Raw genomic sequence first — 26,735 nt, 5'->3', positions numbered from 1 at the left:
CCAATGGCCAAAGAGAAACACTTAGGCAACTGAAAGAGAAGGTGAGGGAGAAGGTGTTGGAGAGTTGGATGAAGCAGCAATCTGAGCCCTAATGAAGGTCCCACTGACAGGTACTGTACTAAGTGTACCATAAGATGCAAGTGTACTAGTTGCAAATATAGGTAAAAGCCCACCCACCACAATGTGAATTTCTTTCTACTTCAACCCAAAAAAAAAACAACAATTATGGAAAAAAATATATATATTTTACTTTCTGTTATAAAACACATCCAATAAAAAAATTTAAAAAAATCTAATTTCTTTATTAATTTAGAACAATTTGTATTCTGCTATGTATTTTTGGTAAAAAGAAAATCCCAAAAAGTGTATATTGATTGGTTTATGCAAAAGTTATTGCATCTACAAACTATGGGATAGATTTATGCACTTTTTTTATTGTTTTTACTGGTAATGACGGCGATCAGTGATTTTTAGTGGGACTGTGACCTTGTGGTGGACATATCTTACACTAAGTGACACTTTTTGGGGACCAGTGACACAAATACAGTGTGTGATCTGTGCTAAAAAAAATGCATTGCTACTGTAAAAATGACACTGGCAGGGAAGGGATTAACATCAGGGACAATCAAAGGGTTAACTGTGTTCCCTGGGTCTGCTTTCTTACTGTGTGGGGGATGGACTGACTGGAGGAAAAGAGAAATCTGAGTTCCTGATTAGCAGGAACACAAGATCTCTCTTTGCCTCTGTGACAGAATGGCGGTCTGCCTTGTTTACATAGGCAGACCGTCGTTCTGTCTCTCCTACGAACGATCGGCGGGTCCCTCTGATTGGCTCCCACGCACACCCCAGAGCCGACGACGAGAATCACGTACAGGTAAGTGATTCTGTGCTTAAGGGCCGTCCTGCTGCAGTAAATGTATGTGGGGCGATCCTTAAGTAGTTAAAATCTAAGTTCACCTTTGTTCCCCCTTTTTTTTTTTTCCCCAAAACTCCAGCTCCCCTATGTACCAATATAGCATTAATGTACTTATTTTGAAAAAATAAAACAGATTTCCATTAATTCTATACCGGCTTACCTAAGTCTCTTAATAGCTGTTTAAACACGCTTTCGATTACTTTTGCCTTACTTCCTGGTCAGACTTTACGTCATGACACAGGAAGGGGTTGAGGGTAGATAATGAGGGTAGATAATGAAGGGTGTGTGCTAATGAGATCATCTGGTCAACTCCTTCCTGTGTCTGACGTAAAGTCTGACCAGGAAGTAAGGTACATAGTTAGTCAGGTTGAAAAAAGACACAAGTCCATCTGGTTCAACCAACAAAAAGAAAAAAAAAACAGTATTGAAAACCCAACCATACAATCCCATATACACAATCCTATACCCGCAGTTGATCCAGAGGAAGGCGAAAAAACCCAGCAAAGCATGATCCAATTTGCTACAGCAGGGGGAAAAAATTCCTTCCTGATAGGTAGAAGTAATCGAGCAGTGTGTTTAACCACTTTACCACTAGAGGATTTTGCTGTCTTACGTCTGGGCCACTTTTTGCGATTCTGCGCTGTGCGACTTTAACTGACAATTGCGCGGTTGTGCGACGCCATACCCAAACGAAATTTATGTCCTTTTTTTCCCACAAACAGAGCTTTCTTTTGGTGCTATTTGATCACCTGTGCGATTTTTACTTTTTGCGCTATAAACAAAAAAAAGGCGTAAATTTTGAAAAAACAACAATATTTTTCACATTTTTTTATATGAAATTCCCCCCAAAAAAATGTAAAAATCAAAATTTTTTTAAATTTTTGGCCAATTTGTTTTCTGCTACCTATGTTTGGTAAAAAAATTCACAATAAGCGTATTTTGATTGGTTTGCGCAAAAGTTATTTCGTTTACTAACAAAGGGAAAGATTTCTGTCATTTTTGGTGTTTTTTTAACGCGTAATGGCGGCGATCTGCGTTTTTTTGCGGGACTGCGACATTGCGGCGGACAGATCGGACCCTTGACTGACATTTTTGACACTTTTGGGGTTACCAGTGACATTACTGCAGTAATCAGTGCTATATATATGCACTGTTACTGTAAAAATGACACTGGCAGGGAAGGGGTTAATTTTATTGGAGATGGAGGGGTTAATGTTTGCCTGGTGCTTACTGACGTGTGTGGGGGGAGGTGACTGTGTGACACAAGGACAGATCCAGGGTTCAGCTATGCTGAACCCTGCAATCTGACCCTGCCTGTCACTTGGGAGATCCGCCTGCTTGTGTTTACACAAGCAGGCGGATCTCCACACTAGATCCCCCGACGATCGGGGAAGAGCAGCGGCGATTGCCGCTGCTCCTCCCCTGGCCCGACTCCCGCTGTGACTGAATACAGCGGGAGCGAGCCTCCGGCGGCGCGCGTGCGCCCCCGAGAAAGGGGAGTGTCTGACGACGTAGTACTACGTCGTCAGACGATAACGAGCCACTTTGCCGCAGTAGTACTACGGTACTCAGACGGCAAGTGGTTAAACAGCTATGAAGAGAGTGAGGTAAGCCTGTGTAGAATTAATGGAAAGCTGTTTTATTTTTGCAAAATAAGTACATTAATGCTGCATTTTTGGTACATAGGGTAGCTGGAATTTATAAAAAAATAAAAAAAAACAGTAAACAAAGGTGAACTTAGCCTTTAAATTCAAAATTATTTGTAATGTATATAACTGTAATAAGATTTCGTTTTTATCTTCAGCTTCAAAATGTTAAATAATCTCAGTGTATTCTATCTTGAAAAGTGATTTTGATGTTATTTCCTATTCTGGTATAGCTACAAGGCCTCTCAAGAAGTTGTTTCCTAATCCATCTTTTGAAAAAATACTACAGACTTGTATAGCAGAAAAACATCATATTTATCTGGAGAAAGTTTCCCAATCACAACTGAAAATATTAGCTTGAAGTTTTTGGCGAAAAATAGAACTACTTTATATAACTTAACCGTCTTTCCATAAAGAATTATCCGTAACAGGACAATTTGTCTGTAGTGTAACAGTGCGGACATATGGGAGTCCGATTCGACATTTTTCACCCGCGTGAGATATGCAGTTGTCAACATATTTTGTCACCACAAACTGCCTCTTGGCAACGGGATCATAAAGATCAATAGAAAAGTGCAGATTCTCAATATTTTACTTGCAGCTGCAAAACTTTCATTTATCTTGTTATTCTCTCTATTTACAGCCATTTTTTTTCTCACGAGGGCTCTGCTGGCTAAGCAGAACTACCGCTTTCTATGAATATCTGACAGAAACTCTCAGTTTGGACTGTTTTTGTTTTCCCTCCATAAACTTCCACCCGTCGACTGCCGCAATGAAAATTCTCTCACTGCAGATTAAAAAAAAAAAAAAATCAATAGTAAATTCTCAAAGCTAAGAAAAATCAAGTCGACTTTGTACTTCACCATTGCAAACATTTCATCTTTCACTTTGGCTCTCTCTAACATAAACAAAGCGGAGTAGCAAGCGAATGTACTAAAACCAAATGACACAGTTTGCTGCTGAAAGAGCAGAACTGTTTTCAAGCAATGGGTGGTCCCGGAGGGTTGGGGTAGGCTAAAAAATAGTGTAAGCATTCACCATTTCTTCCAAGCAGATAATGCGTCCAAAACTCGCACAACTCTCTGCATGGTGAAGTACATCAAAGGGATTTTTCTCATTTCGGATAATATTTCCTTTGCTGACATGTATTTAGTATTGTGGTTGGATGACTCATAAAGATAGCTTCATGGCGTCCTAACGCTGTTGAAGTAGAACACATGCCAACGGACATTATTGTCAGCCTCAAAATAAAAACAAAACGTTCAACCGAGGGTCAATCAATCACACAGCTCTTTGAAGAAAATTCCATTTAGATATTAGACATCATAACACAGGGAATTCAAACCAGCTGACTTTTTGTGAAAAGGACAACTTTGGACAATGTAAAAATAGGCCCATGCCTTAAGTGTTCCCTACCCAGAGAGCTACGCTCTTTGGTGACTGAAAAGAGTTTATTTAATTTTCATGGTTCATTGCATTGAAAGCTGAAACATCTGAAACTGTGCTATACAGAGTTGTTAACATCTCATCAGGATTTAAAAAGTGCTGTAAAAATGTCCGACCCATGTAAATGATTTCATTTTTAACGCTCATTTTTTTAAGGATCATTTTGCTATTTAAAAATGTCTTTCATTATACTTACTATAATATTGCCAACAGATTAATGTTATTATATTGGTCCTTGGAGACGTGCTTATAGTGTGTATATTAGGTTGTTTTTCAATATGGCCTTCTCATCTTCCCTCCAATCACCCAGATGTTTAAAAAGAAGGTATATACCAGGGGTCTCCAAACTATGGCCCTCCAGTTGTTCGGGAACTACAATTCCCATCATGCCTACTCTTGTCTGTGAATGTTAAGAGTTTTACAATGTCTCATGGGATGTGTAGTTCTCTAACAGCTGGAGGGCCATAGCTTGGAGATCCCTGATATATACTATGCATTTGCTTCTATTATCCAACTGGGTTATGGTAGAATTATACATAGCAATAGCATATGTATGTAGCTTGCTGTAACTGATTTTGCCTGATGGAAACATGTTTTTACTGGCCCAGTTATTGCTTTTTGTAATTAAGGATGAAGATCCAGGAGAATCTTGCAGGTATGCACTGCATAGCCTTTTGCCTAAAAGCTTATGAGGGCCAATAAAGCGGGTTTTGATTTGATAAGACACTTCACTGTTAAAGGGAGTGGTACAAATCTGCAAAATTATCCATAAATTTGAAGACATTGTAAGTAAAGCCAACAAACTGCATATGGAGAGATTATGGTCAGTTCGGAAACAGAACTTTAATTTTGATTGCTAGCTCTTTGAGCAATCAACTCCTTCGCTGCCTTTTTTGTTGTTAATATTACTGGGGGCTTTTTTCTCTTTCACTTTGTTTTGTAGTTTACTTGAGGCCAGCGGTCACTTTTAACTACTGTTCTGTCCATAGAAAACTCTTTCTCTGCTGCTCTCCAGTTAAGAAAAAAAAAAAAATAGCTTTTGTTTCAGAGGTTGGCATTTTGGGTTTTCATTTATTTTGTCATTGTTTTTTTTTTTTTTTTTTTTTTTTGGTGATAGGAACTTTTCTTTAGGATAAATTACTCCTTTTCCTTTTAACAAAAATGTTTTTTTTTTCAATTTTCTAGGGTTTTCATTTCTTTTTTGGGTTTTTATGTTTTCATTTTTTTTATATGGCATTTTTTAAGTTTAGGGTGCTCAAAGCAGAGCATTTACTTGTTACATTGTATGAAAGTGAAAAACAAAAAAGGAGCAAGAACAGTAAGCACCCAAACCAACTCACATTACACCATCCACATTCACTGCACCCTCTTTACCTATAGATAAAATAAAAGTCATGGCATATAGAACTTATTAGTAAGTTCTAGCCTATTATCCCTCAATAAAATTTTCCTGCTACTGGCCATTTTTACATTTCTGTAGCCTATGTAATATGTTATCTCTTGTAATTAAAGGGATGGTAAAGGAAGAAGGTTTTTTTTTTATCTTAATGCATTCTATGCTTTAGGATAAAAAAACCTTCTGTGTGCAGAAGCCCCCTTAAGCCCCCCTAATACTTACCTGAGCCTGTTTTTAACCAGTGATGTTGCTGGACTGTCTCAGTTGCCCGGGACTCCCCTCTTCATTGGCTAAAAAAGCAGCGCATGGCGATTGGCTCCCGCTGCTGTCAAAATCAGTCAGCCAATCAGGAGAGAGAGGGGGTAGGGGCGGGTTGCGGCTCCACGTTTGAATGGACACAGGGAGCTGTGGCTCAGCTTGGGTGCCCCCATAGCAAGCTGCTCACTATGGTGGCACTCAACAGAAGGGAGGGGCCAGAGCCCAGAAGAGGGACCCTAAAAGAGGAGGATCTGGGCTGCTCTGTGCAAAACAAACCGCACACAGCAGGCAAGTATAAGATGTTTGTTATTGAAGAAAAAAAAAAAACAACAGACTTTACAATCAATTTAAACCACTGTGTATGCTCTTTGTTTCTTGTAAATTTGGGCCTAGCCTTGCTATGTACAATTGTCTTGCTGTTGGTCAATTTTAAATTTCTTTGTATTCTGAAATCTCTTAATTCTTGTAGTAAAACTCCCTGCCTCTACTCTATTTCCTTAGTTATTTTGGTAAATGTTCCCTCATTGAAAATGACCTGTTGCCGGCCAATTTCACACTGCTGTATCATCTGAGGTCTCTTAATTCCTAATTATAGCTCGATAGAAACAGGCCAATGTGCAGGACAGTTTTGTATCAGGGAGAACAGGGACAGCCGCAGCCAGCCACTATCCTTTTTCTATTTGACAGTGAAATCAGATCTATTACTGTTGGATGAAAAATGTTGCTGCTGTTAGAACTACCAAAAAAGCTTTTTTTTTTTTTAAACTGAAATTACCCAGACTGAGATGCTGCCTCTGTATGTAGGCCAAACTACTTGAAAATGGAAAAAAAATCCACAGCCAAATATGAGCTGCTAGTGTACTCTGAGACTGTGAAAATCAAACTGTTCTGTAACACAACATACAGCTTTAAGACATTGCCAACCATGTTATTTAAAGTTATTGTGTATTGAATATTGCCCTTGAAACCACATAAAAAGACTCTTTCCCAACAGTATTATATATTTTTAGTTTTTGCATAGATGCATGTCCCTCATGACTTTTTGGCAGCAGTTTGCCTATTGTCCCTACAAATGGCCCAAATCTCAAGAATATGTTACCCCAACATTTCATAATCCTGATATGTTCCTGCTGTACTATGTAATTGTGTTAAAATGTATCCTGCTCCCTTTGTATTGCTTCATTTGGTTGAAATACCTGCTGTTTCTGAAAGTGCCCCAGCATTCCTATTTCAAACTGACTACACTAGGCATGAGAGCACATCCTTCATAATGTAGTCAGTTTTCTGGTTGTGCTGGGAAAGCTGCCTGCCTGTCCTTCAATGGCCAAGACTTGTGATGACATGCCCCCCTACACAGCCATTCAATGGGAAGATTAGTGTTCTGATGTTTCTCCATCCCTAGTTCTCTAAGCTCCTTATGGAGCTGAGAACAAAAATCAAAGATCAAAAAAAGAAAAAAGTTATTTATAATGTGTTGTACATATTGTACAGGGCGCCAGGTTTGGGCCCTAAATGGGAGGTATATATTTCCACTATTTGTGTTGTTGTCCATTTCAGGGGGATGATTTGAAGATATGTTGAGTACTCATCCATAAGGAGTTCTGGCTGGAGAGGAGAGGACTGATTTACAGTACTTCCTGGATTCCTAAGCCCTCATTAAGAACATGAAATTTCAGAGTTTTGAAGAGTTTTGGGTGGGAAGAACTTTCAAACCCTGATTACGGGAACTCTGTTCCTGAAGGGGTTAGGCCACATGGAAGGGGTTTCTTGAAAAGGTATAGGGAGCATTTGGAACCTGGTTGTGAGAGAGAAAGCTGGAGACACCTGAGTTAGCAGGGTGAACTAATGTTGGGATTGAGCCACGGTTGCTAAACTGTGGAAACCTCTTCTTTAGGGCCCCAAATCTGACTGAAACCCTCGAAACCCGAGTGTGAGACCAGTAGAGCGGCAGTGAGCCTTGCTTTCCATTTGAACTAGAGTTATGGACTATTTTTTGTCTTTTGTTGAAGTAAGCTATTTAGATTTCCTGGACTGTTTACCTGTTTTGGGTAGGCCAGTAAAGACTACTTACTTTTACAAGGGGCTTGCTGGTGACAATATACACAAATGTTTTGCCTTTCATTTTGTGTTGTTTTACATGTAAGGGTTGACACTTACTTTAACACCAACATATGCTCCCCATAGCATAAACTTCAGTGGAATTTTTTTTTTAAGCTTGGGTTTGCCAAATTTCAAATAATATTCACCCAAACCTGGATAGATTCACCCATCACTTTTTGCAATTATTCATTTCTATAGTGCAATTTGGGTGGGTGGTGCGCTTCAGAAGTGAAAATGTAACTTATAAGGGTGTGGCTTAAAACATGGCTTAAAATGGTGAATATATAAAATAAAGACGTGTTCCTGTGATAAAATTGTGTTGTCGTTAAATTATGCCGTGGTGATCAAACAAATAAAATGTAAATAAAACATTACAATATATCTTCTATACGAAAAAAGTGCTGAGTACTTCAATTTCATAAAAAATCAGTAAATAAATAATCCGTTAATAAAGTATAAATATATAGATGGAACTACAAAACCAATTAAAGGTGCTTTGTGCTTTCTGAAATAGATAAATAAAGTGCACTGTTCAAGGTGTCCATTCATAAAAATCCGAAAATCAGGTACAATTCCCTTCAATAACTTCAAAGATTAGAAAACGTGCTCTCATGCAAGAAGTAAGGGTGTTGTGACTTGCTGCCTCCACCAGGTGTCACATCTAGGTGTTCTATATTCTCACCTCAATAAGGTGTATATTGCGCCTGTATGTAAAGCTTAGCCTCCGGGTAACATGTAGGCTTTTGCTAATTCCAATCTCCTGTTTCGACCTCCGGGTGTTTTCCTGTCCTGTCCTTTCAGCTTTTGGGGTGTTAAGCTTTCTGACGTCCTTAAACTCCTTATCGTAACCTCGGGCTCAGTTAAAATAGAGGGCAATCATGGTGCAGTATATCAAATCAGGTTTATTGTTAAAAACATAGTTGCACTTACAATTTGTAGATCATTCATTCGCAAATAATATAAGAATGCAGCGTGGGGAGCGATATCGCTCCGATCTCCAACGTCACTTCCGGTAGTCTGGCGGCTCCTCCTACGCGTTACGTCACATCACGTGACTTCCTCAGGGAAGCGCTCCCCACGCTGCATTCTTATATTATTTGCGAATGAATGATCTACAAATTGTAAGTGCAACTATGTTTTTAACAATAAACCTGATTTGATATACTGCACCATGATTGCCCTCTATTTTAACTGAGCCCGAGGTTACGATAAGGAGTTTAAGGACGTCAGAAAGCTTAACACCCCAAAAGCTGAAAGGACAGGACAGGAAAACACCCGGAGGTCGAAACAGGAGATTGGAATTAGCAAAAGCCTACATGTTACCCGGAGGCTAAGCTTTACATACAGGCGCAATATACACCTTATTGAGGTGAGAATATAGAACACCTAGATGTGACACCTGGTGGAGGCAGCAAGTCACAACACCCTTACTTCTTGCATGAGAGCACGTTTTCTAATCTTTGAAGTTATTGAAGGGAATTGTACCTGATTTTCGGATTTTTATGAATGGACACCTTGAACAGTGCACTTTATTTATCTATTTCAGAAAGCACAAAGCACCTTTAATTGGTTTTGTAGTTCCATCTATATATTTATACTTTATTAACGGATTATTTATTTACTGATTTTTTATGAAATTGAAGTACTCAGCACTTTTTTCGTATAGAAGATATATTGTAATGTTTTATTTACATTTTATTTGTTTGATCACCACGGCATAATTTAACGACAACACAATTTTATCACAGGAACACGTCTTTATTTTATATATTCACCATTTTAAGCCATGTTTTAAGCCACACCCTTATAAGTTACATTTTCACTTCTGAAGCGCACCACCCACCCAAATTGCACTATTGTATTGACTGGTTCCTGGTACCAGTACTGTGGTGCAGCAGCAGGAAGGGAAACATATACGACCTCGGATAGCGCAGGAACCACCCATACATATAAGACTATTCATTTCTATAATTAAGGGTAATGGAGTTATTTTAGCTTGTTCTTTATAATTTGTAATTTGATCCATGTTTTTTTTAATGTCCCTTTAAAAAATTTTCTTTTCCTTTTTTTGCCGTTGTTTGTTCTTTCTGTGAAAAAATGTACAGTAATGAGGATAATAAAGGTCTGTTTTCTGGAAGAAACATGGCCACGTTAGTTGAATTGTACTTCCGTAACCCTCAGGAGCCCCACGTACCCTTTAAAATTAAAATAAAATTAAAAAAAACGTAATTTGACCTTCTACATTGATTTCATTGGATTTTGTCAAAATAGTGAAATTACACTAAACACTCACGATAAGCGAAATACAGAATTTTGACTTCCAAAACTTTTTGGGGAAAAGAAAACTCTCATATTCAATTTTGCTCATTCTTGCTTATAATATACACCTTTGATACACCACACCTACAGAAGTGCCACTTTAATTAGATTTAGTTAATCATTTTTCTGGCTTAGCTTTATTTCTTCATGGATCCCATCTCTTATTGGACAGGGGTTATGATAACAAACTGTCCAATATGTAGCCTAGAGGTGCAGAGTTGGCATAAGAAGCTACATTGCTGATGCAGAAAATAAAGTGTCACCTGCATAACTATGAGGTGTGCAAATCAGAAGAGTAATCAGAATATAAATACAAATCCTGTGGATTATAAAACAGCACACACACAGTATATGAATTTAAACTATGCATTTAGCTGGTTTGCCAAAAGGTCAATTGAATTTTCTTATAGAATATCATAATCAGAAGTACAGATAGAAATTGATGAACTTTTCACCAGACTTTTGTGGTACTACCGCCCCCACATGCCCAACAATTTATTGGTCTATACCATATTTTTACTTTTATGAAGCTATAAAACTTTCTAAATGGCACATTATGGTGTGGAATTACTAAATATTTTTGAGAGCCACAAAAGTTGTAAAAATCAATATGTGTTGTTCATGGTGGTCTGCTTTGTGTCTATCCTGGTATTCTGGAAGGTGGATTTACTGCATCATGGATGCATTATTTTTTGTACTTACCATGAATGCTCCACTCAGTACATAGTGTTGTTCTCAAGTGTACCCCATGAAAAAGAAGATTCTCAGATTACATACGCACTCGGGAAGAACAAATCTTTCCTCCTCTCCAAGTAAAAAGTATATTATCTAGTTTTTTAGTCTCCAGGAGCAGTCAACAAGTACAGAGCTAGAAACATATTAATAAGGCCTCCCCGGCGAGGGGGCTTGGGTAATAAGAAAAAAGAAAGATCGGGGGCAGAAAAGGAAGGAAAAAAGAAGAGAAAAAGTGAGGACATCAAGGGCACCAAAGCCAGAGCCCTAGGACCTCGGGACCTACACCAATGAGTAACTTGCTTGACTAAAAAACTACATAATATACTTTTTACTTGGAGAGGAGGAAAGATTTGTTCTTCCCGAGACTAAGACTCTTGTCTTAGTCTTGTCTCCATCTTTTGTGTGTAGGGAGGATCAACGCTGTAAAAATGACAATTCTTTCCAGGCTTCCATATCTATTTTGCACTCTCCCCCCAATTCCTTCCTACACTCTCAAACTCTTCCAGAATCATGTCTTGTGATTTGTCTGGACCAACAAAAACCACAAGTCTCAAAGCATACTATGTTTATACAAAAGAAACAAGGAGGCTTGGGTTTTCCAAGCTGCACAGATCACTTCATTGACCTCTCAATATACTGCACAATATGCCCCCAGGTCTGTTTCTATAAGCCCCCTAGTGAGCCATACACTGTAAACCTGGGACTCTAGTAATCTAATCTCGCAACACCTACCCCTTCTTCCTCTATTGGGTAATCCACTATGCCCTCTGGCCTAGAATTCCCCAGTGTATTTCATGACTTTCTCAGAAATTCCAATGGTCACTCTGTTTAAACCTGGGTGGAAAACAAGTCAGAGATAAGTATCAGGCCCCATCCTCCTAACTTTTTCGTTTTTTACAAATTAAGCACAGGCTAACCCCTATACCCTCCTATACATATCTAACATCCCGATTCTCAATATTTGAGCGTATTTGTCACCATAAATACAGCTCTTTCCTAGATTTATTTCCATTATCTTCTCACGGTTTAAAAATCTCTAAAGCTCCACCAGTCATGCCTACATTTCCAAGTGGGAACAGGACCTCAAAGGCACCCAAGAGAGGAAGGACTGAAAAAAATCTGGTCTACATTAGCTTCATGCTCTATCAATATACTCACAATAGAATCAGCCTTAAAGACCATGTCGAGATGGTATATGGCCCCTTTTTGTTTAGCACACCTCTACCCATCTTTATCCAGAACTTACTTTTGTCCCAGGGGGCGTGCTCCACACGTGGGGGATGTGCCCTATGCTTTCCAGGTTCTGGATGAAAGTATGTAAATTCTTTGAAACCCTGCTGACATGTCCCTTCCCTGGAGACCATTGGCATGTCCTACTACACTTAAACTAATTCAAATGTTAACTGGCGGCCAAAAAAACTATTGCAAGAGCTTGGAAAAAGAAGTTTATTCCCTTCACGGAAGTTTGTTGCCACATACAGTAGACACTTTCTTCATCAATGAAAAGCTTACCAGCATTTTCCTTGATACACAGGAAAAAATATTAACAACATGTGCCCCATGGATACAACATGCCCTCGCCTCCATGTCTGGAGCAAGTTACTCATTGGTGTAGGTCCCAAGGTCCTAGGGCTCTGGCTTTGGTGCCCTTGATGTTCTCACTTTTTCTCTTCTTTTTTCCTTCCCTTTCTGCCCCCGATCTTTCTTTTTTTCTTATTACCCAAGCCCCCTCACCGGGGAGGCCTTATTAATATGTTTCTTGCCTTTTCCTTTTGTAAGATGGACTTGACGACTGCATTATATCTATGAGTGTCTTTTAGCTTATCGCTGATGCTCAATTCACATTTCTCTATGCAACAATGACCTTTACTGCTTTGCTTATACTTATTACTCATATTTCCAGTTATCTCCTCCTTCCTTGATGTTTGCTAGATATCATCCTGGAATCTTTCTGATACATTGGATGTATTTATACTTGTAGGGATAATGCTTTATATTTTGGAAAAAAACTCAATAACAGCTTATTGAAAGTGAAAGCGCCCTATATTAAATGTTTGTTTCAATAAAAACTTTATACAAATCATAAAAATGGTATAAAATAGCAGCAATATAAATAAAATAACAAAAAATTTAATTTGTCAAAAAATACAACAGTTTTCCTGTAAATTAACATCAAGGCAGGGGAAATATAACATGACTTATACAATATACAATTGTACCACATATGGGCAGCACTTGACCATTCTTACATTTGGTGCAAACAAAGCAGAGATAACCCAACTGCTCTGAGTTATAGAGAAAATCTTCAGCAATTGTAGGATTTATTAGAGCAAAATTAAATTACAAATGTTACTTTCAAATCTTATTATGATTTTTCACCAGGTACAAAGGGCTGTATATATATATATATATATATATATATATATATATATATATATATATATATATATATGTATGTATATATATATATATATGAAAGGCCTCCAAAACTCAGTGGGGTTGATTTACTAAAACTAGAGAGCACAAAATCTGGTGCAGCTCTGCAAAGAAACCAATCAGCTTCCAGTTTTTTTTTTTTTTTTTGGTTAAAGCTTTTTTGAACAGGGTGAAGTAAGAAGTTGATTGGCTACCATGCACACCTGCAGTTGCACTCTTCAGTTCTAATAAATCAACCCCAGTGTTTCCTATGTAATTTGTGTGATAAATGTGGAAAGTATTTTAAGGAATTGGAAAACATTACCTGTACTGAACAACAGTGAGATTCTGCTCCCCACAGTGCCTGGCACATCGGACGTACCTCATCCAACTTGACTTACTAGGCTCTCCTCCATCAATGAAATGCTGTAATGTCCCATCTTGGTCATATATCTGCAAGGGAAGGGGGTTACAAGTTCAGTAGGAAGAAGAAGTCATCAATCGTACATTACTTTGTGGCTTATGTCTCATATATCTTTGGTAGGGATTTATTAAGCCTACATTTGTCACTAGTTTATGGAATCATGAGACCTGCTTGACATGAAAGAGAGAAACATACTGTGATGCACTATAAATTGAACCTGTCTTATCAACCTGATCCTTTACATTAAATATATTTACAGAAAGTACAAGACATCAGTAGGCTTCCTACACAATCATTTGGCTCACTAACTGTGTAATAAAGTGCCAGACAAGCATAAGCGGAAAGCTACAAAGTGTGTGGTGAATGTCTTACTATTGGTATATTGCTGACAAAATGAGTGTAGCAAATAGCTGCAACATGTCATTATAAAATAATAAGAACAATTTGGGCTGCCCCTGCTGATTACCCTCTGAAAATGCTACTCGCATGATCTTTTTTTTTAAGCATCCCTAACTCTGAATCAGTCTGTATATTAGACCTCTATCTAGTACTTCACTTGCTGCATACTTGTTCTAGGGCAGTGTCTGTTGTAATGCATTGATACAAAGGATTATCATGACTGTAAGAACACTTTTTTTTTCTTAAGGAAGTCAGCACTGGCCAAACCTGTCCCACCTGTTCTCATGAAACTCTTCTCCTTGTGTATTGAGACTTCAGGCCGATAAGGAAACAGATTTCATTACTATCCTGGATAAGACCCTATAGTAAGGAAGGACCCCGGAAATGTCACTGATGGATATGCATTGCATTTGAGATCGCTTTACATATTATACATATGGGATAAGAGGATCCAGGATCTGGCACTGGAAAGATTGGCATATTGGAGCATTATTTATTATTATTATTATTATTATACAGGATTTATAAAGCGCCAACAGTTTGCGCAGCGCTTAACAAAATGAGGGCAGACATTACAGTTACACTACAATTTGGAACAAAAGGAATCAGAGGGCCCTGCTCGTTAGAGCTTACAATCTAAAAGGGAGGGTCAATTGATACAAAAGGCAATAGCTGTGGGGGATGCGCTGATGGAGCAAGAGAAACAGCGTTATTAGTTAGTAGCCGGGTAGGCTTCTTTAAAGAGAAGGGTTTTCAGGGATCGTCTAAAGATGGATAGATTAGGAGACAGTCGGACAGATTGGGGTAGAGAGTTCCAAAGAATGGGAGAAGCTCTGGAGAAATCCTGGAGGCGAGCATGGGAAGAGGTGACAAGGGAGCTAGAGAGCAGGAGGTCTTGGGAGGACCGAAGAGAGCGGCTAGGTTGATATTTTGAGATCAGGTTAGTGATGTAGCTGGGGGCAGAGTTGTGGATGGCTTTGTAAACTGTTGTTAGCACTTTGAATTTTATTCGTTGGGTGAGTGGAAGCCAATGAAGGGATTGGCAGAGAGGGTTGGAGGACACTGAACGGTTGGTAAGGTGGATAAGCATCACCTATTTGAGGGCATACCTTGCCACCTACACACGGGTTACCCCTGCAGGGGTGCCGATTTCCGGTGAGTGCGGGAGAGATAGGAAAGGGGGAGCACTGTTTCCTCACCCGGCACTGAGATACCTGGATCACCGCAAGAATCACCCACTGAATTTTGCACTTCCAACTCTCATGAACTTTATGGACTCTTTCACTTTATTTTTTGTAGAGCTTGGATGCAGATAATAACTTTTTGGCCAGATTTTTTGTATTAATATGGCTTACGGGTCCTGATGATTGATCACTGCTAATTAGGACCTATCGCACTTTATAACTTTTTGCTGCTACTATTTCACCACTATTACCTATATTGTGGCCAGTATTCATTTCACTGGTCCAATATAGGACCTCTTTGCACTCTATCACTTTTTTGTGGCCATTTATTCAATTTTTTCACTTGAATCACTTATATCTCTATTCTCTATATTCCATATTCACCCATATTAGAATCACTTACACTTTCAAACCTTTTATCAGCCTTGGCTGATACACTTGGTTTTGTTTCAATTTAACTCTTTTTTGGTGAACAAAACATAGCCCATAGACCAGCACCTTCATCTTACCTGGTCACCTTTACACAGAGCACTTTATATACACGTTTCTTTGATATATATTTCTTTGACCATTTTATTCATCCACTATTTACACTGTTGCACTTTATATTTCTATTGTTGATGAGTTTTTATCTATAGTAACCATATATGTTTTTATCTTTGCGTATGAGTAAGGCTCCTTTCACACGGCCGCTCCGTGTGAAAGGTCCGCTGCGGGACTTTTTTTTTTTTTTTTCCCACGGAGCGGATGACATTTCTGTCATCCGCTCCGTGTGCTCGCATATCATCCCATCCGTTTGCGGATGATATGCGGACCTAATGTAAGTATATGGCACTGCGGATGTCAGCGGATGACACCGCTGACATCCGATTTTCCTTCCTTTCCGTTTTTTACAAGGATGGAAAAATGGGGTTCTGTTCCGTTCCAAAAAACGGAACAGAACTGAAAGGAGGAAAATCGGATGTCAGCGGATGGTATTCTGCTGACATCCGCAGTGCCATTCACTTACATTGATGTCCGCAAATCATCCGCAAAAAAATAGGATGATTTGCGGACACACGGAAAGCAGCGGAGCGGCCGTGTGAAAGGACCCTTACTGCAATTGATTGTCCACTTTATATTTATATTATTTATATTATCTATGAGGTTTTTTATGTATAGCAGCCCACATTTCTGCATATGAGTTACTGCAAACGATTGTGATATTCACACTTCACACATTATACACATCCATAGGCAGTGCCAGTTACCTCACCACCCTTCACATATTAGAATATTGACCTCACAGTCTATATTTCTGAGGTAGGCAGCAGCCGTTCCGCTCATTTCTCCATAGCGCGGATACTCCCACTTATATACATCTCATACTAGCACATTCTTAAAGACTTACCTTAGAATGAAGCCCTCCAGCAGTGTGCTATCACAGCTGACAGGACTTCCATCTTCACCTTGCCTCCCTTCTGGCTTCGCAGGCTTAGGCTGTTTGACTGGGCGAGCCGCGATGACGTCACCGCGTGCATGCACGCGATAGTCATGGCCATGGAACGGCTCTGTCAATGGACGGCATACCATCCATTGAGAATAGAGTATGCATGTGACGGAGACATCACCAACTGCTACTATATTAAATATCTCCTAAACGGTGCACATTTAGGAGAAATTTACTATACCTACAGGTGAGCCTTATTTTAGGCTTACCTGTGGGTACAAGTAAACAATGGGGTTTACTACCACTTAAAGACATTAATAAAACTACCCTCCAAATATACTTTTCCTTATACCCAAAGTATTTTAGAGGATGCTTGCTGGTACAATTTCTGTAACATTTGTCACCAGAAAAGTTGATCTGTAGATGCACTATGTTTTCACATAATAACTTTTTAATCACAGGATAATCAAATCACCATGCACGCATTACACAAGTACATTTTTACATGGCAGCATAACTTTGATATCATGAGGCCTTTTTGCACATGTATTTTATGAGACGAACATATTTTGGATTGATGTTTGATACTGTTTATGGAAAGCTTGTTCATACATAAGGTCTTTAATGCCTTTCCATTTATAAACATCTCCTCTTTGAGACCCAGCAGCTGACACTTTGGTAGCTGCTGGCTTTGAATTCTAGCAGTCCATTTGATGACTATATCATCTAGGATCAGATTAAGGGTAACTCGTGCCCTAAGCAAAGCCCAACAATGGTCCCCCCTTGTCCCCTCCATTGCCTAACTCACAGGACACTTAGGCCTCTGGCACATGGGAGTAAAAAACACCATGTTTCTTACTAATCTGGATGTAGATGCATTATTGTCTATGGAACCATACACACAGCTGCGTAAAGATCAGTAATACAGAGATGAGTAGAGAAGCGTAAAGCAAAAATAAAAAATTTTGCGTTTGCAGTAATTCACACTCATATGTGTGTGCGCAGCTAACCTGCATGAAAACCAGGGGTTAGCTGCGCTTTAGCAAAAGCTCAGCAGGATAATGTGAAGCTGCCGTAAACATCAGTAAATGTCCGTGTGCAACTGGTCTATGACTCAATAAGTGCTGAAAGTGAAATAAAAGTTTAAAAATGTATAAACCGTCTTCAGTTTTCTTCCAGGCCAGACCTCACAACTGTATTAAATATAAAAAAAAGTAATAATTCTGTTTATTTTTATATTGAGCATGGATAGTAATCAAGCAAGTGACTAAAACCTTTTATTTAGAAATGCTGAGGGAAATGACTTCTCTGATAAATGATAAAAGAATCATTTTCCATTTAGAAAGAGAAAGGTAGACAAACCTCAATAGAAGTCTAGAAGGCTGTAATGCACCTGCACAACAGATAGAGAAGGTTTATTGTGCAGGATGAAAATAAGCAATGGATACCAGGCAATTGGATCTCAGTAATCATAAATATGTGGAGGGGGAGTTTGGGATCGGTTAGCTCAGGGCAAAGGGGCAAAAAGGATAAGTTGCACTTTGGTTTAAAAAGCACTCATTCTTATTATCTTATTTAGCTTTTAAAGGTTAACCCAGCCCTGATGTCACCTATGATACAGAGATCACATGCAGGCTGAAGGCTTCACTTAAAAAATAAAATATTTCAGTCTGCAGATATACTCTGCTACCTTCAGGCTGCAGTGGTAGTGAAGTTTCTTCAGTTTTATATTGTAATTGTCCACTAATAAAAATAATGATAAATTGACTATATATATATATATATATATATATATATATATACACATATATATTTACATATATATTTACAGTGGGGATCGAAAGTTTGGGCACCCCAGGTAAAAATTTGTATTAATGTGCATAAAGAAGCAAAGGAAAGATGGAAAAATCTCCAAAAGGCATCAAATTACAGATTAGACATTCTTATAATATGTCAACAAAAGTTAGATTTTATTTCCATCATTGACACTTTCAAAATTACAGAAAACAAAAAAATGACGTATGCAAAAGTTTGGGCACCCTGCAGAGTTAATATCTTTTACTGCCCCCTTTGGCAAGTATCACAGCTTGTAAACGCTTTTTGTAGCCAGACAAGAGTCTTTCAATTCTTGTTTGAGGTATCTTTGCCCATTCTTCCTTACAAAAGTCTTCCAGTTCTTTGAGATTTTTGGGCTCTCTGTCACGCACTGCTCTTTTAAGGTCTATCCATAGATTTTCAATTAGGTTGAGGTCAGGAGATTGTGAAGGCCATGGCAAAACATTCAGTTTATGCCTCTTGATGTAATCCCCCGTGGATTTCGAGGTGTGTTTAGGATCATTATCCATTTGTAGAAGCCATCCTCTCTTTAACTTTTGTAAGGAAGAATGGGCAAAGATACCTCAAACAAGAATTGAAAGACTCTTGGCTGGCTACAAAAAACGTTTACAAGCTGTGATACTTGCCAAAGGGGGCAGTACAAGATATTAACTCTGCAGGGTGCCCAAACTTTTTCAGATGCCATTTTTTTGTTTTCTGTTATTTTTAAACTTTGCAAATGATGGAAATAAAATCTAACTTTTGTTGACATATTATAAGAATGTCTAATCTGTAATTTGATGCCTTTTGGAGATTTTTCCATCTTTCCTTGGCTTCTTTATGCACATTAATACAAATTTTTACCTGGTGTGCCCAACTTTCGATCCCCACTGTACATATATATATATATATATATATATATATATATATATATATATATATATATATACACTTTTTTTTTTTTTTCATTTTTGCACATTTTTCAAACTTTATTAAAAATACTGAGCAGGGTTTTCAATCAAACAGTGTAGCAAATAAAAAGGAATGAATCCTTAAAAAGAAAACAAAAAAAATATTTTGATATGCTAATTAGTGATAGAGTTATTGTCAAGTTAATTGATAGATGCTGGTGTTTATAAATTTGGCCTGTGCATCTATAAATCAGTGAAAGGTTAGCAAAACTGATATGCACTGTCTTTTGTCAATAGGTAGAGTTTTGTTTAAGGTATTTTTAGGCTTAACCTACATATATTCTAAAATGTATAAAATGTAATGTTTTTACTTACCAAGTAGGTTGTACGGGCAGGGTTACTAAAGATCTACCTGGCCTGGTAAACTTGTGCTTACAAACGGATCCAGATGTATTTTCAATGTTTTATTTCTCCTTTGATTGGAAGTTTAAAATTACTCTTTGTTACTTTAGTAATGCAGCAGTGGTAAGAGCAATATAAATGTGGAACCATTCAATAGCATACTACAGTCTAATGGGATTCTATGGGTTAATACATGTTGCACTTCATCAGTGCCCTTTGCATTTAGTAAATTACAGCATCACTGTCCAAAAATCATGGGTAGTCTTTCTTACTAATATTGCGAAATAAATAATATGCAATAAATATGATTCATAAATGACCTCTCCACTTTGATATTGGTACCCTCTGTTTAAATATGATAATTGAAATACATTTCCAAGCATATTTTAGAATCATGTTTTATTTTGTTAGTTTTTATGTAAATTGTAAACTTGCCAGGGTGAGGCTCTCCATCCCTATATATCTTTTCTTTGTTATGTAGATTTTGCTATGCAGCTGTTGGAACTGGTTTAAAAAGGTTTCCGTGGAACTGTATTATTTACCCCAAATTGGTTGTTGCTATTGTTATAATTATTGTAGTTGTTAAAAATATTAATATTTTTAGATCATTACTAATATTTTTAGGAACATCTCTTTTTTTTAATTAATAATGTGTAATGGACATTATTACATACACCTCAGTTATCTTACAGGGTTCTGTCTATCAGTCTGGTGGTTTGGGAGGATTTCCAGAGAAGAAAATTTGTGCAGATGTTTCAGTCATGTAGTAAACAATAATGTAGCATTTTACAGATAAACTAACATGTGACAGATAAACCTAAGGTCATGCTGAAATTTGATTCACTGCTATAATCGGACAGCGTAGATATGAAAAGATCAGGATACATTCTTAGCTGTCTATTACCCCATGATAAGCCATGAAAATCCCATGTATAAACATACTGTAGGCTTCCATAACATTTTTGCTGATCATATACAGCCCAAATAGGTGTCATAAAGCTCCTACATTTCAAGTTGGACATTTTTAGAAATTTGTTAATTTGGTACTTGGTGTTTTGTTTGCACAGTTGTGTGTTAGCCAGTAGTTTAGTGGCACCAGTCATCGTCAGTATCTTCATCATTGCAATTACAGGAAGAAATGTGTTTGTAGAGCTCCCAAGTCATATCTGATAAAGGAAATAAACACATTTTATTTATAATTGTATGTTTCTATATTTTTTGTTCTTTTCTACATCTGCCTATTTACAAGGCTAGTATAATCCTTTTGTTGTAACTCTAATAAACTACTGAAGATTTATATTTTACCAATTTAGGACAAGCAAACATTACCATAAATGGGTATACCAATTATATCTTGCATTGCATGGGGGCGGAGGGTTAAAGAGAATGCCTCTATGTGGTGAAACAATTTTTTCTAGCAGGAGACCTGCAGCTTTGGATTTTATCTGCATTGCTGCCTACTGATGAAATGGTTTATTGCAGTTTGACGAAACTGTCCGGAAAGTTTCCAGCCTTTGTTAATATAACAAAAGTAGTTTGTATGACATTGATGGAACCCAGCAGCCAAGGAGAGTAGACTGGAATGCACATGTGTGAACAATGTCAACTTCACTGTAGTAGTTAGTGGGGGCATTAGACGCCTTTGAGTGAGCATGTGTATTGCATGGCCATCACATTCAGAGTGAGTAGAGCAACAAATCCGCATCAAATGTTGCATTGAGCTTGAACATTCCTCTGCTGAACTATTCAAATGATTGAGAAGGCTTTCAGGCATGATGCAATGAGGGCAGCACAAATAAAGGCGTGGCACAAACTCTTCAAAGATGGTTGAGATCTGTTGAAAGTGGTCCAGGTTCTGGAAGGCCTGCAACAAGCAGAACACCTGAGAATGTTAAACTTATACGGACTGCAATCAACAAAGATCGGGGACTGACAGTGCGAGAACAAGAAGCTGATCTGGGGATTCCAGAAATGACTGTGACTGAGATTTTGGCGCAGGATCTTGCCATGAAATGTGTCTTAGCAACATTAGTTCCACAGCTTCTGCTACCTATGTCCTGTGTTCAATGTTTCTCGTATCTTGTATCTTCTTCAATAAATGTCTGTATTTTTCATTATACATGGCTGGATACTTTCTGGGCATACCTCGTATTACAATAACATCTAGATGCAGGGGCCCCAAAGTATGATCATGATGCTGCATCCGTCTTAGTGCTGAAGACCTGAAGAGAGGATCAGTGATGATGGGGAGCTTCTCCAACTAGCCTGGGATGCAGATTCTCTCCAGCAAAAACCTTGGTGTGACATTGGAACTCAGGATCAGCCTATCTCATCTGCACTTTGATCTATAGTATTTTCTAATCTTGCCTGAAACTGGACCTCTAACTACCATAAATGGTCATGGGATGCCTAACATGGCTAAAGCCTATGCTGGTTATCGAGCCCTGAGCTAAAAGCTATTGAATTCCAGACCAGGAGGGAAAGGGTTAACTAAAAAAACAAAAGCAGCCTATAAACTCTATTGCAATAAACAGGTTCACCTACTAATATACAGTAGCACAGACCTAGCTATCTAGCATTGTGCATATGAGATAATAACAATTGGACAGAAATACTCTCTCTGTCACAAGGATTCAGTTACACACCCAAGAAGCTATGGGCAGCTGCAATTAAAATATTAGAATATAGGAATACTTGCATAATAGTTCCTTCTGGCCTAGAGTTAGCAGCATGACCAGGACATGTGGCAGAGAAAATTTCTCTCTCTCCACTTCCTCCTTCTGGGGTTTTCAAGACAGACTAGCAGGGACAGGAAATGCTAATACATAATTATTCATGATTGATAATGTAATATTAGCATCTAGCAATGGAGGGCAGCAGATCCCCCACACTCTTTTACTGTATTTCACTCAGTGGATCATTTCTCTTTCTTTGGAAAATCATTTAAAATAGAACTGAATATAACATGGCTTTTTTATAAAATCATATTTCTAGACCTAAACAATGCTGTGAAATACTTTTCTTAAGGTAATAGGGCAATGGTAAGTTTTCACACGTCTAAAAAGCCAGCACTAGTCTCTGTTGGAAAGAAGGACCACTATTTAGGCAGTGTCACTGACTTGTTGACTATTCTTGAACCGGCAGAGATCACCAACCTATATCTCTGGTCATATAACGGATAGCCCTTGGTCTGAATGTGAGTTTCCAAGGCCCTTAGGCAGAAATCACAAAACCTATGCATTGGCCATACGACTGACAACTAGAGACTTCAAAGCTGCTTCACAACTAAAAACTTTTTAAATATTAGGAACAAAGTACACATTGATGTATTTATGAAATGAACATTCTAAAGGAGGCCATATTTTGCCATATTATATTTCTTCACTGCCTATGGTATAAAAGATGAACAAAAGGGTGTTGTTACTAGTGGCCCATCTATCCACAGACAGTTGGAAGGTAGGGGAATTGTGCTGTTGTTACATGTGTCCTTTGATTGTTTTCTTAATTACAGTAAGTTGCAATCAGGTTGCTTTACTAAAAGCAAATAGGCTGTTCACTTTGCAAGGGAAATTTAATTTTGCAGGGGAATTTTACCTTTATTTAGTGTATAGGGGTGAAGATTTGCAGACTTCCACCATCCAATAATGTGCAAGCAAAAATGCTGTTTTTTTTGTTTTTGTTTTTTTATTTATTTATTTTCCTTGCCCATGGTTGAATATTCTTTTAAAGTAAATTGTCGCCACAATCAGTAAACTAAGAAAAAATCCTCTTGCCTTTGTAATTCAACCTCATTATGTCACAAAGGAATGTAATAAACAGAGAGTCTTATTGCTGAATATTTCAACTCATTCTGCTTCTTGTAATGAAGATCTTCCCAGTAAAAACATTCTATTAAGAGCAAATCAAACACATTTGCCATACCAGTTATGTAACCCATATGTACTTTTTTTCAGTTTTCCTTTTGTCAATGTTTAAAAGCAGCCATGGAGGTTTAGACGTCTGCTGTGGTACTTCAGTTTTATTAATATTCAATGTAAGTCATGCATCTTTTGTGCTCTTATAGAAAGATTACATTGCATTCAAAAGTTCTATATATTAAACATGAAAATTAAGATTTCAGGGGTTGATTTACTAAAACTGATGCAGCTCTGCATAGAAACCAATCAGCTTCCAGGTGTTATTGTCAAAGCTTAAAGCCTAGTTCACACGGGCTGAATGTTGGATGGCATCGTCCGGTTTAATTGAAACCAGCTTAAATTTGGCTCGCGTGTATAACAGCCAGTCCAACAGAAGCCGGCCGATAGGGCATGACCGAAAAAGGTCTGCCAATTGGATCCTGAGCAGTGTTCTCATCTATTGACCAAAGTGTTCTGGCTGGGGGGCCACCCCCCTATCAGAACACACTAGCCCAGCAGGGGAGATTGCGGTACTAACATCAGATAGTTAATCCAGCTGTTCCTTCTGAGCTGTAAGGGGTTTTTTTTGTTCAGCCCTGCTTGGTTGAACAAAAAAAACTACCAGTGTGTACTGGGCTTTATTGACCAAGCTGAAGTTAGAAACTGCTTAGCTTCCACGCACAGCTGCACCTAACTGTGCACTTCCCAGTTTTAGTAAATTAACCCCACAGTTGCATCTGACAATTAAGTTGTGGATCTTCAGTTTGACAGTATAAATAAATCTCATTGTTCATTACATTTTAATGCACTTCTTTCAACATTTAAAGCGCTCAGTGACGTCGCAAGCAAACTCCTCTTGTATCTATAATTTTTGGTACCTGAAAAATCCAGCCTAATAGTCCCCCACCCCCTTCCCCTTTCCCTCTGGACCTACATGGGAAGCATAGGCCCAATATTTTCCCTTTGTCCCCATTTTTTTATATACAATTTGGATGTTGGTACCTCCTTCAAATTTTGTTAGACATCAGGCTTCCATACTGATAAAAAAAATAGTGTAGCATGTCCAGCCTTTCATGACTATAAATCACCACTATCTTCAGATAGGAGGATGAGCAGTCTATTGATGTCAGAGTCAAGCTCCGACTCTGTTGAAGAGTCACCAGTTTTCTACAAATGTGAACTAATGACTCAGTAGACAACTTCATCTTTTTTTTCAGCATCTTAGTCAATGAAGGGGCTGGTGAGTAAAGAACCTTCCATTCTTAATCCTTGCTCCTCTAGACAGAATGCCATATGTATGAATTTTTTGGGCTTGGAAATAGTATGGAATGAAAACCCCTGTATTTTTGCCATCTGTATTTCATAGAGATTTCCCTTCAAGTGGACCTTTCACAGCAAATGGAAGTAGCTGAACTGCCCTGTCATCAAATTACCAGCTCTGCTGAGAGCCAGAGTGTTACTGCCCCACCTCCTGGAAACTTGAAAATCTGGGCTTGAGGTATGTTTTTTTGGTTGGCGTGGCAATAAAGCAGATCTTCTATTTACATTTGAAGATCTGCTTTTGTTTCCTGCCCTGAGAGAAGAAATCTTATGAATTGAGTGAATTCCTCTCTTAAGCCTGGTACATGCACCCAGCAGACTGAATGAAAAAAAAACTGCCTTTGTACTCTGACAGTGGCATTCACCCCCCCCCCCCCCAAGAACATCCTGATCATCAGTGCTCACAGCCATTGGCTGCCAGCACTGAGCGGACGCTGATTCCAGTATGTCTCTTTGACAAAAGCCAGTCATTAGCCCGGTGTAACATTAAAAACCCCTATCTCGTGAAAATTCCCTACCCTCGAAACTTCCTGTTCACATACGTCATGGAACAGCTGAGCAGCTTACCACTGCGCATGCTCACAGCTCCAGAGGGTAGCGCCTACGTCATTGAACAGCTGAGCAGCTTACCAGTGCGCATGCTCACAGCTCCAAAGGTAGGGAATTTTCACGGGGTAGGGTTTTTTAACGTTACACCGCATCAGCTGTTGCTGCGGGTACATTAAATAATCTCCGCTGCAACATGAAATCATCTCCGTTCCTACCCCTGTGACTTCCCTGATCTCGGCTACTAAATGTAAAAGCGGTGGGTGTATGAAAATATAAATCACGGAGATCTCGGCTCCGTGATTTATATTTGCAAAGACCCGCCGCCGCTTTTACATTTAGTAGACAAGATGAGGGAAGTGACAGGGGTAGGAGCGGAGATGATTTAATGTTGCAGCGGAGATGATGTAATGTACCCACAGCAACAGCTGATGCGTTGTAACGTTAAAAAACTCTACCCCGTGAGAATTCCCTACTCTCCGGAGCTGTGAGCATGCGCACTGGTAAACTGCTCAGCTGTTCCATGACGTAGGTGCACCGGAAGTGACGAGGGTAGGAAATTTTCACGGGTAGGGTTTTTTCACGGAACACCGGCTTCTGTCAGACAAGCTGCTGTACACACTGATGTGTGTGTACAGTTTCTGTTCAATCAACAATACCAGCCGATATTCAGCCCATGTGTACCCAGCCTTAGACAGCTGCCATCAGAGCAAGTGTTCCCACTAAAATATTACCCTGTTATTCATGTTCTGGGAAAAAATGAAAAAGAAAAATATTATTTTTCCTAACTTTCAGTCCTGGTAACAATGGTCACCAACACAAATGGACAGGGTGAATCTCCTCAGGGGCACACAGCCATCATTTGATGCAAAACAGGGGTTCTAAACCTTCCTAAATGTATTCAAACTAAATAAAGTTTGTGATTTAGAAGGACATAACAGTTTTACTCCCACTTTGTGTAAATACTAGGTGGCTAATACCTTTTTTTTTTTAATCAAAACAGTGTCTGTAAGTAAAATGCTTTATTATCTAAGATTTGTCTGAACTGCTATAAAGAACAGCAAAGTCCAGTGAACAAAATAATGTAAATTCTCCAATCTTATCATCTGCATTCCTTCTGGTCTATCTCCTGCTTGTAGTGCTCATACACAAAGTATAATCCACTTACTGATTATAAA

The 26,735-nt window shown here is 38.6% G+C and overlaps 1 protein-coding gene across 1 annotated transcript in view; it reads right to left on the bottom strand.

Moving 5' to 3' along the window:
- Window positions 1–26,735, bottom strand: part of PRDM6 (PR/SET domain 6) — a 190,267-nt gene that overhangs the window by 47,789 nt on the left and 115,743 nt on the right. The window contains exon 5 of the mRNA XM_082260864.1: window positions 13,557–13,684. Coding sequence (XP_082116990.1) covers window positions 13,557–13,684 — 128 coding nt within the window. The remainder of the gene's footprint in view (window positions 1–13,556; window positions 13,685–26,735) is intronic.

Source organism: Pelophylax lessonae (genome assembly GCF_965119305.1).
Source record: "Pelophylax lessonae genome assembly, chromosome: 1".
Lineage (NCBI taxonomy): Eukaryota > Metazoa > Chordata > Amphibia > Anura > Ranidae > Pelophylax > Pelophylax lessonae.
Note: the sequence above shows the minus strand (reverse complement) of the source record. Positions and strands in the feature narration are given on the sequence as shown.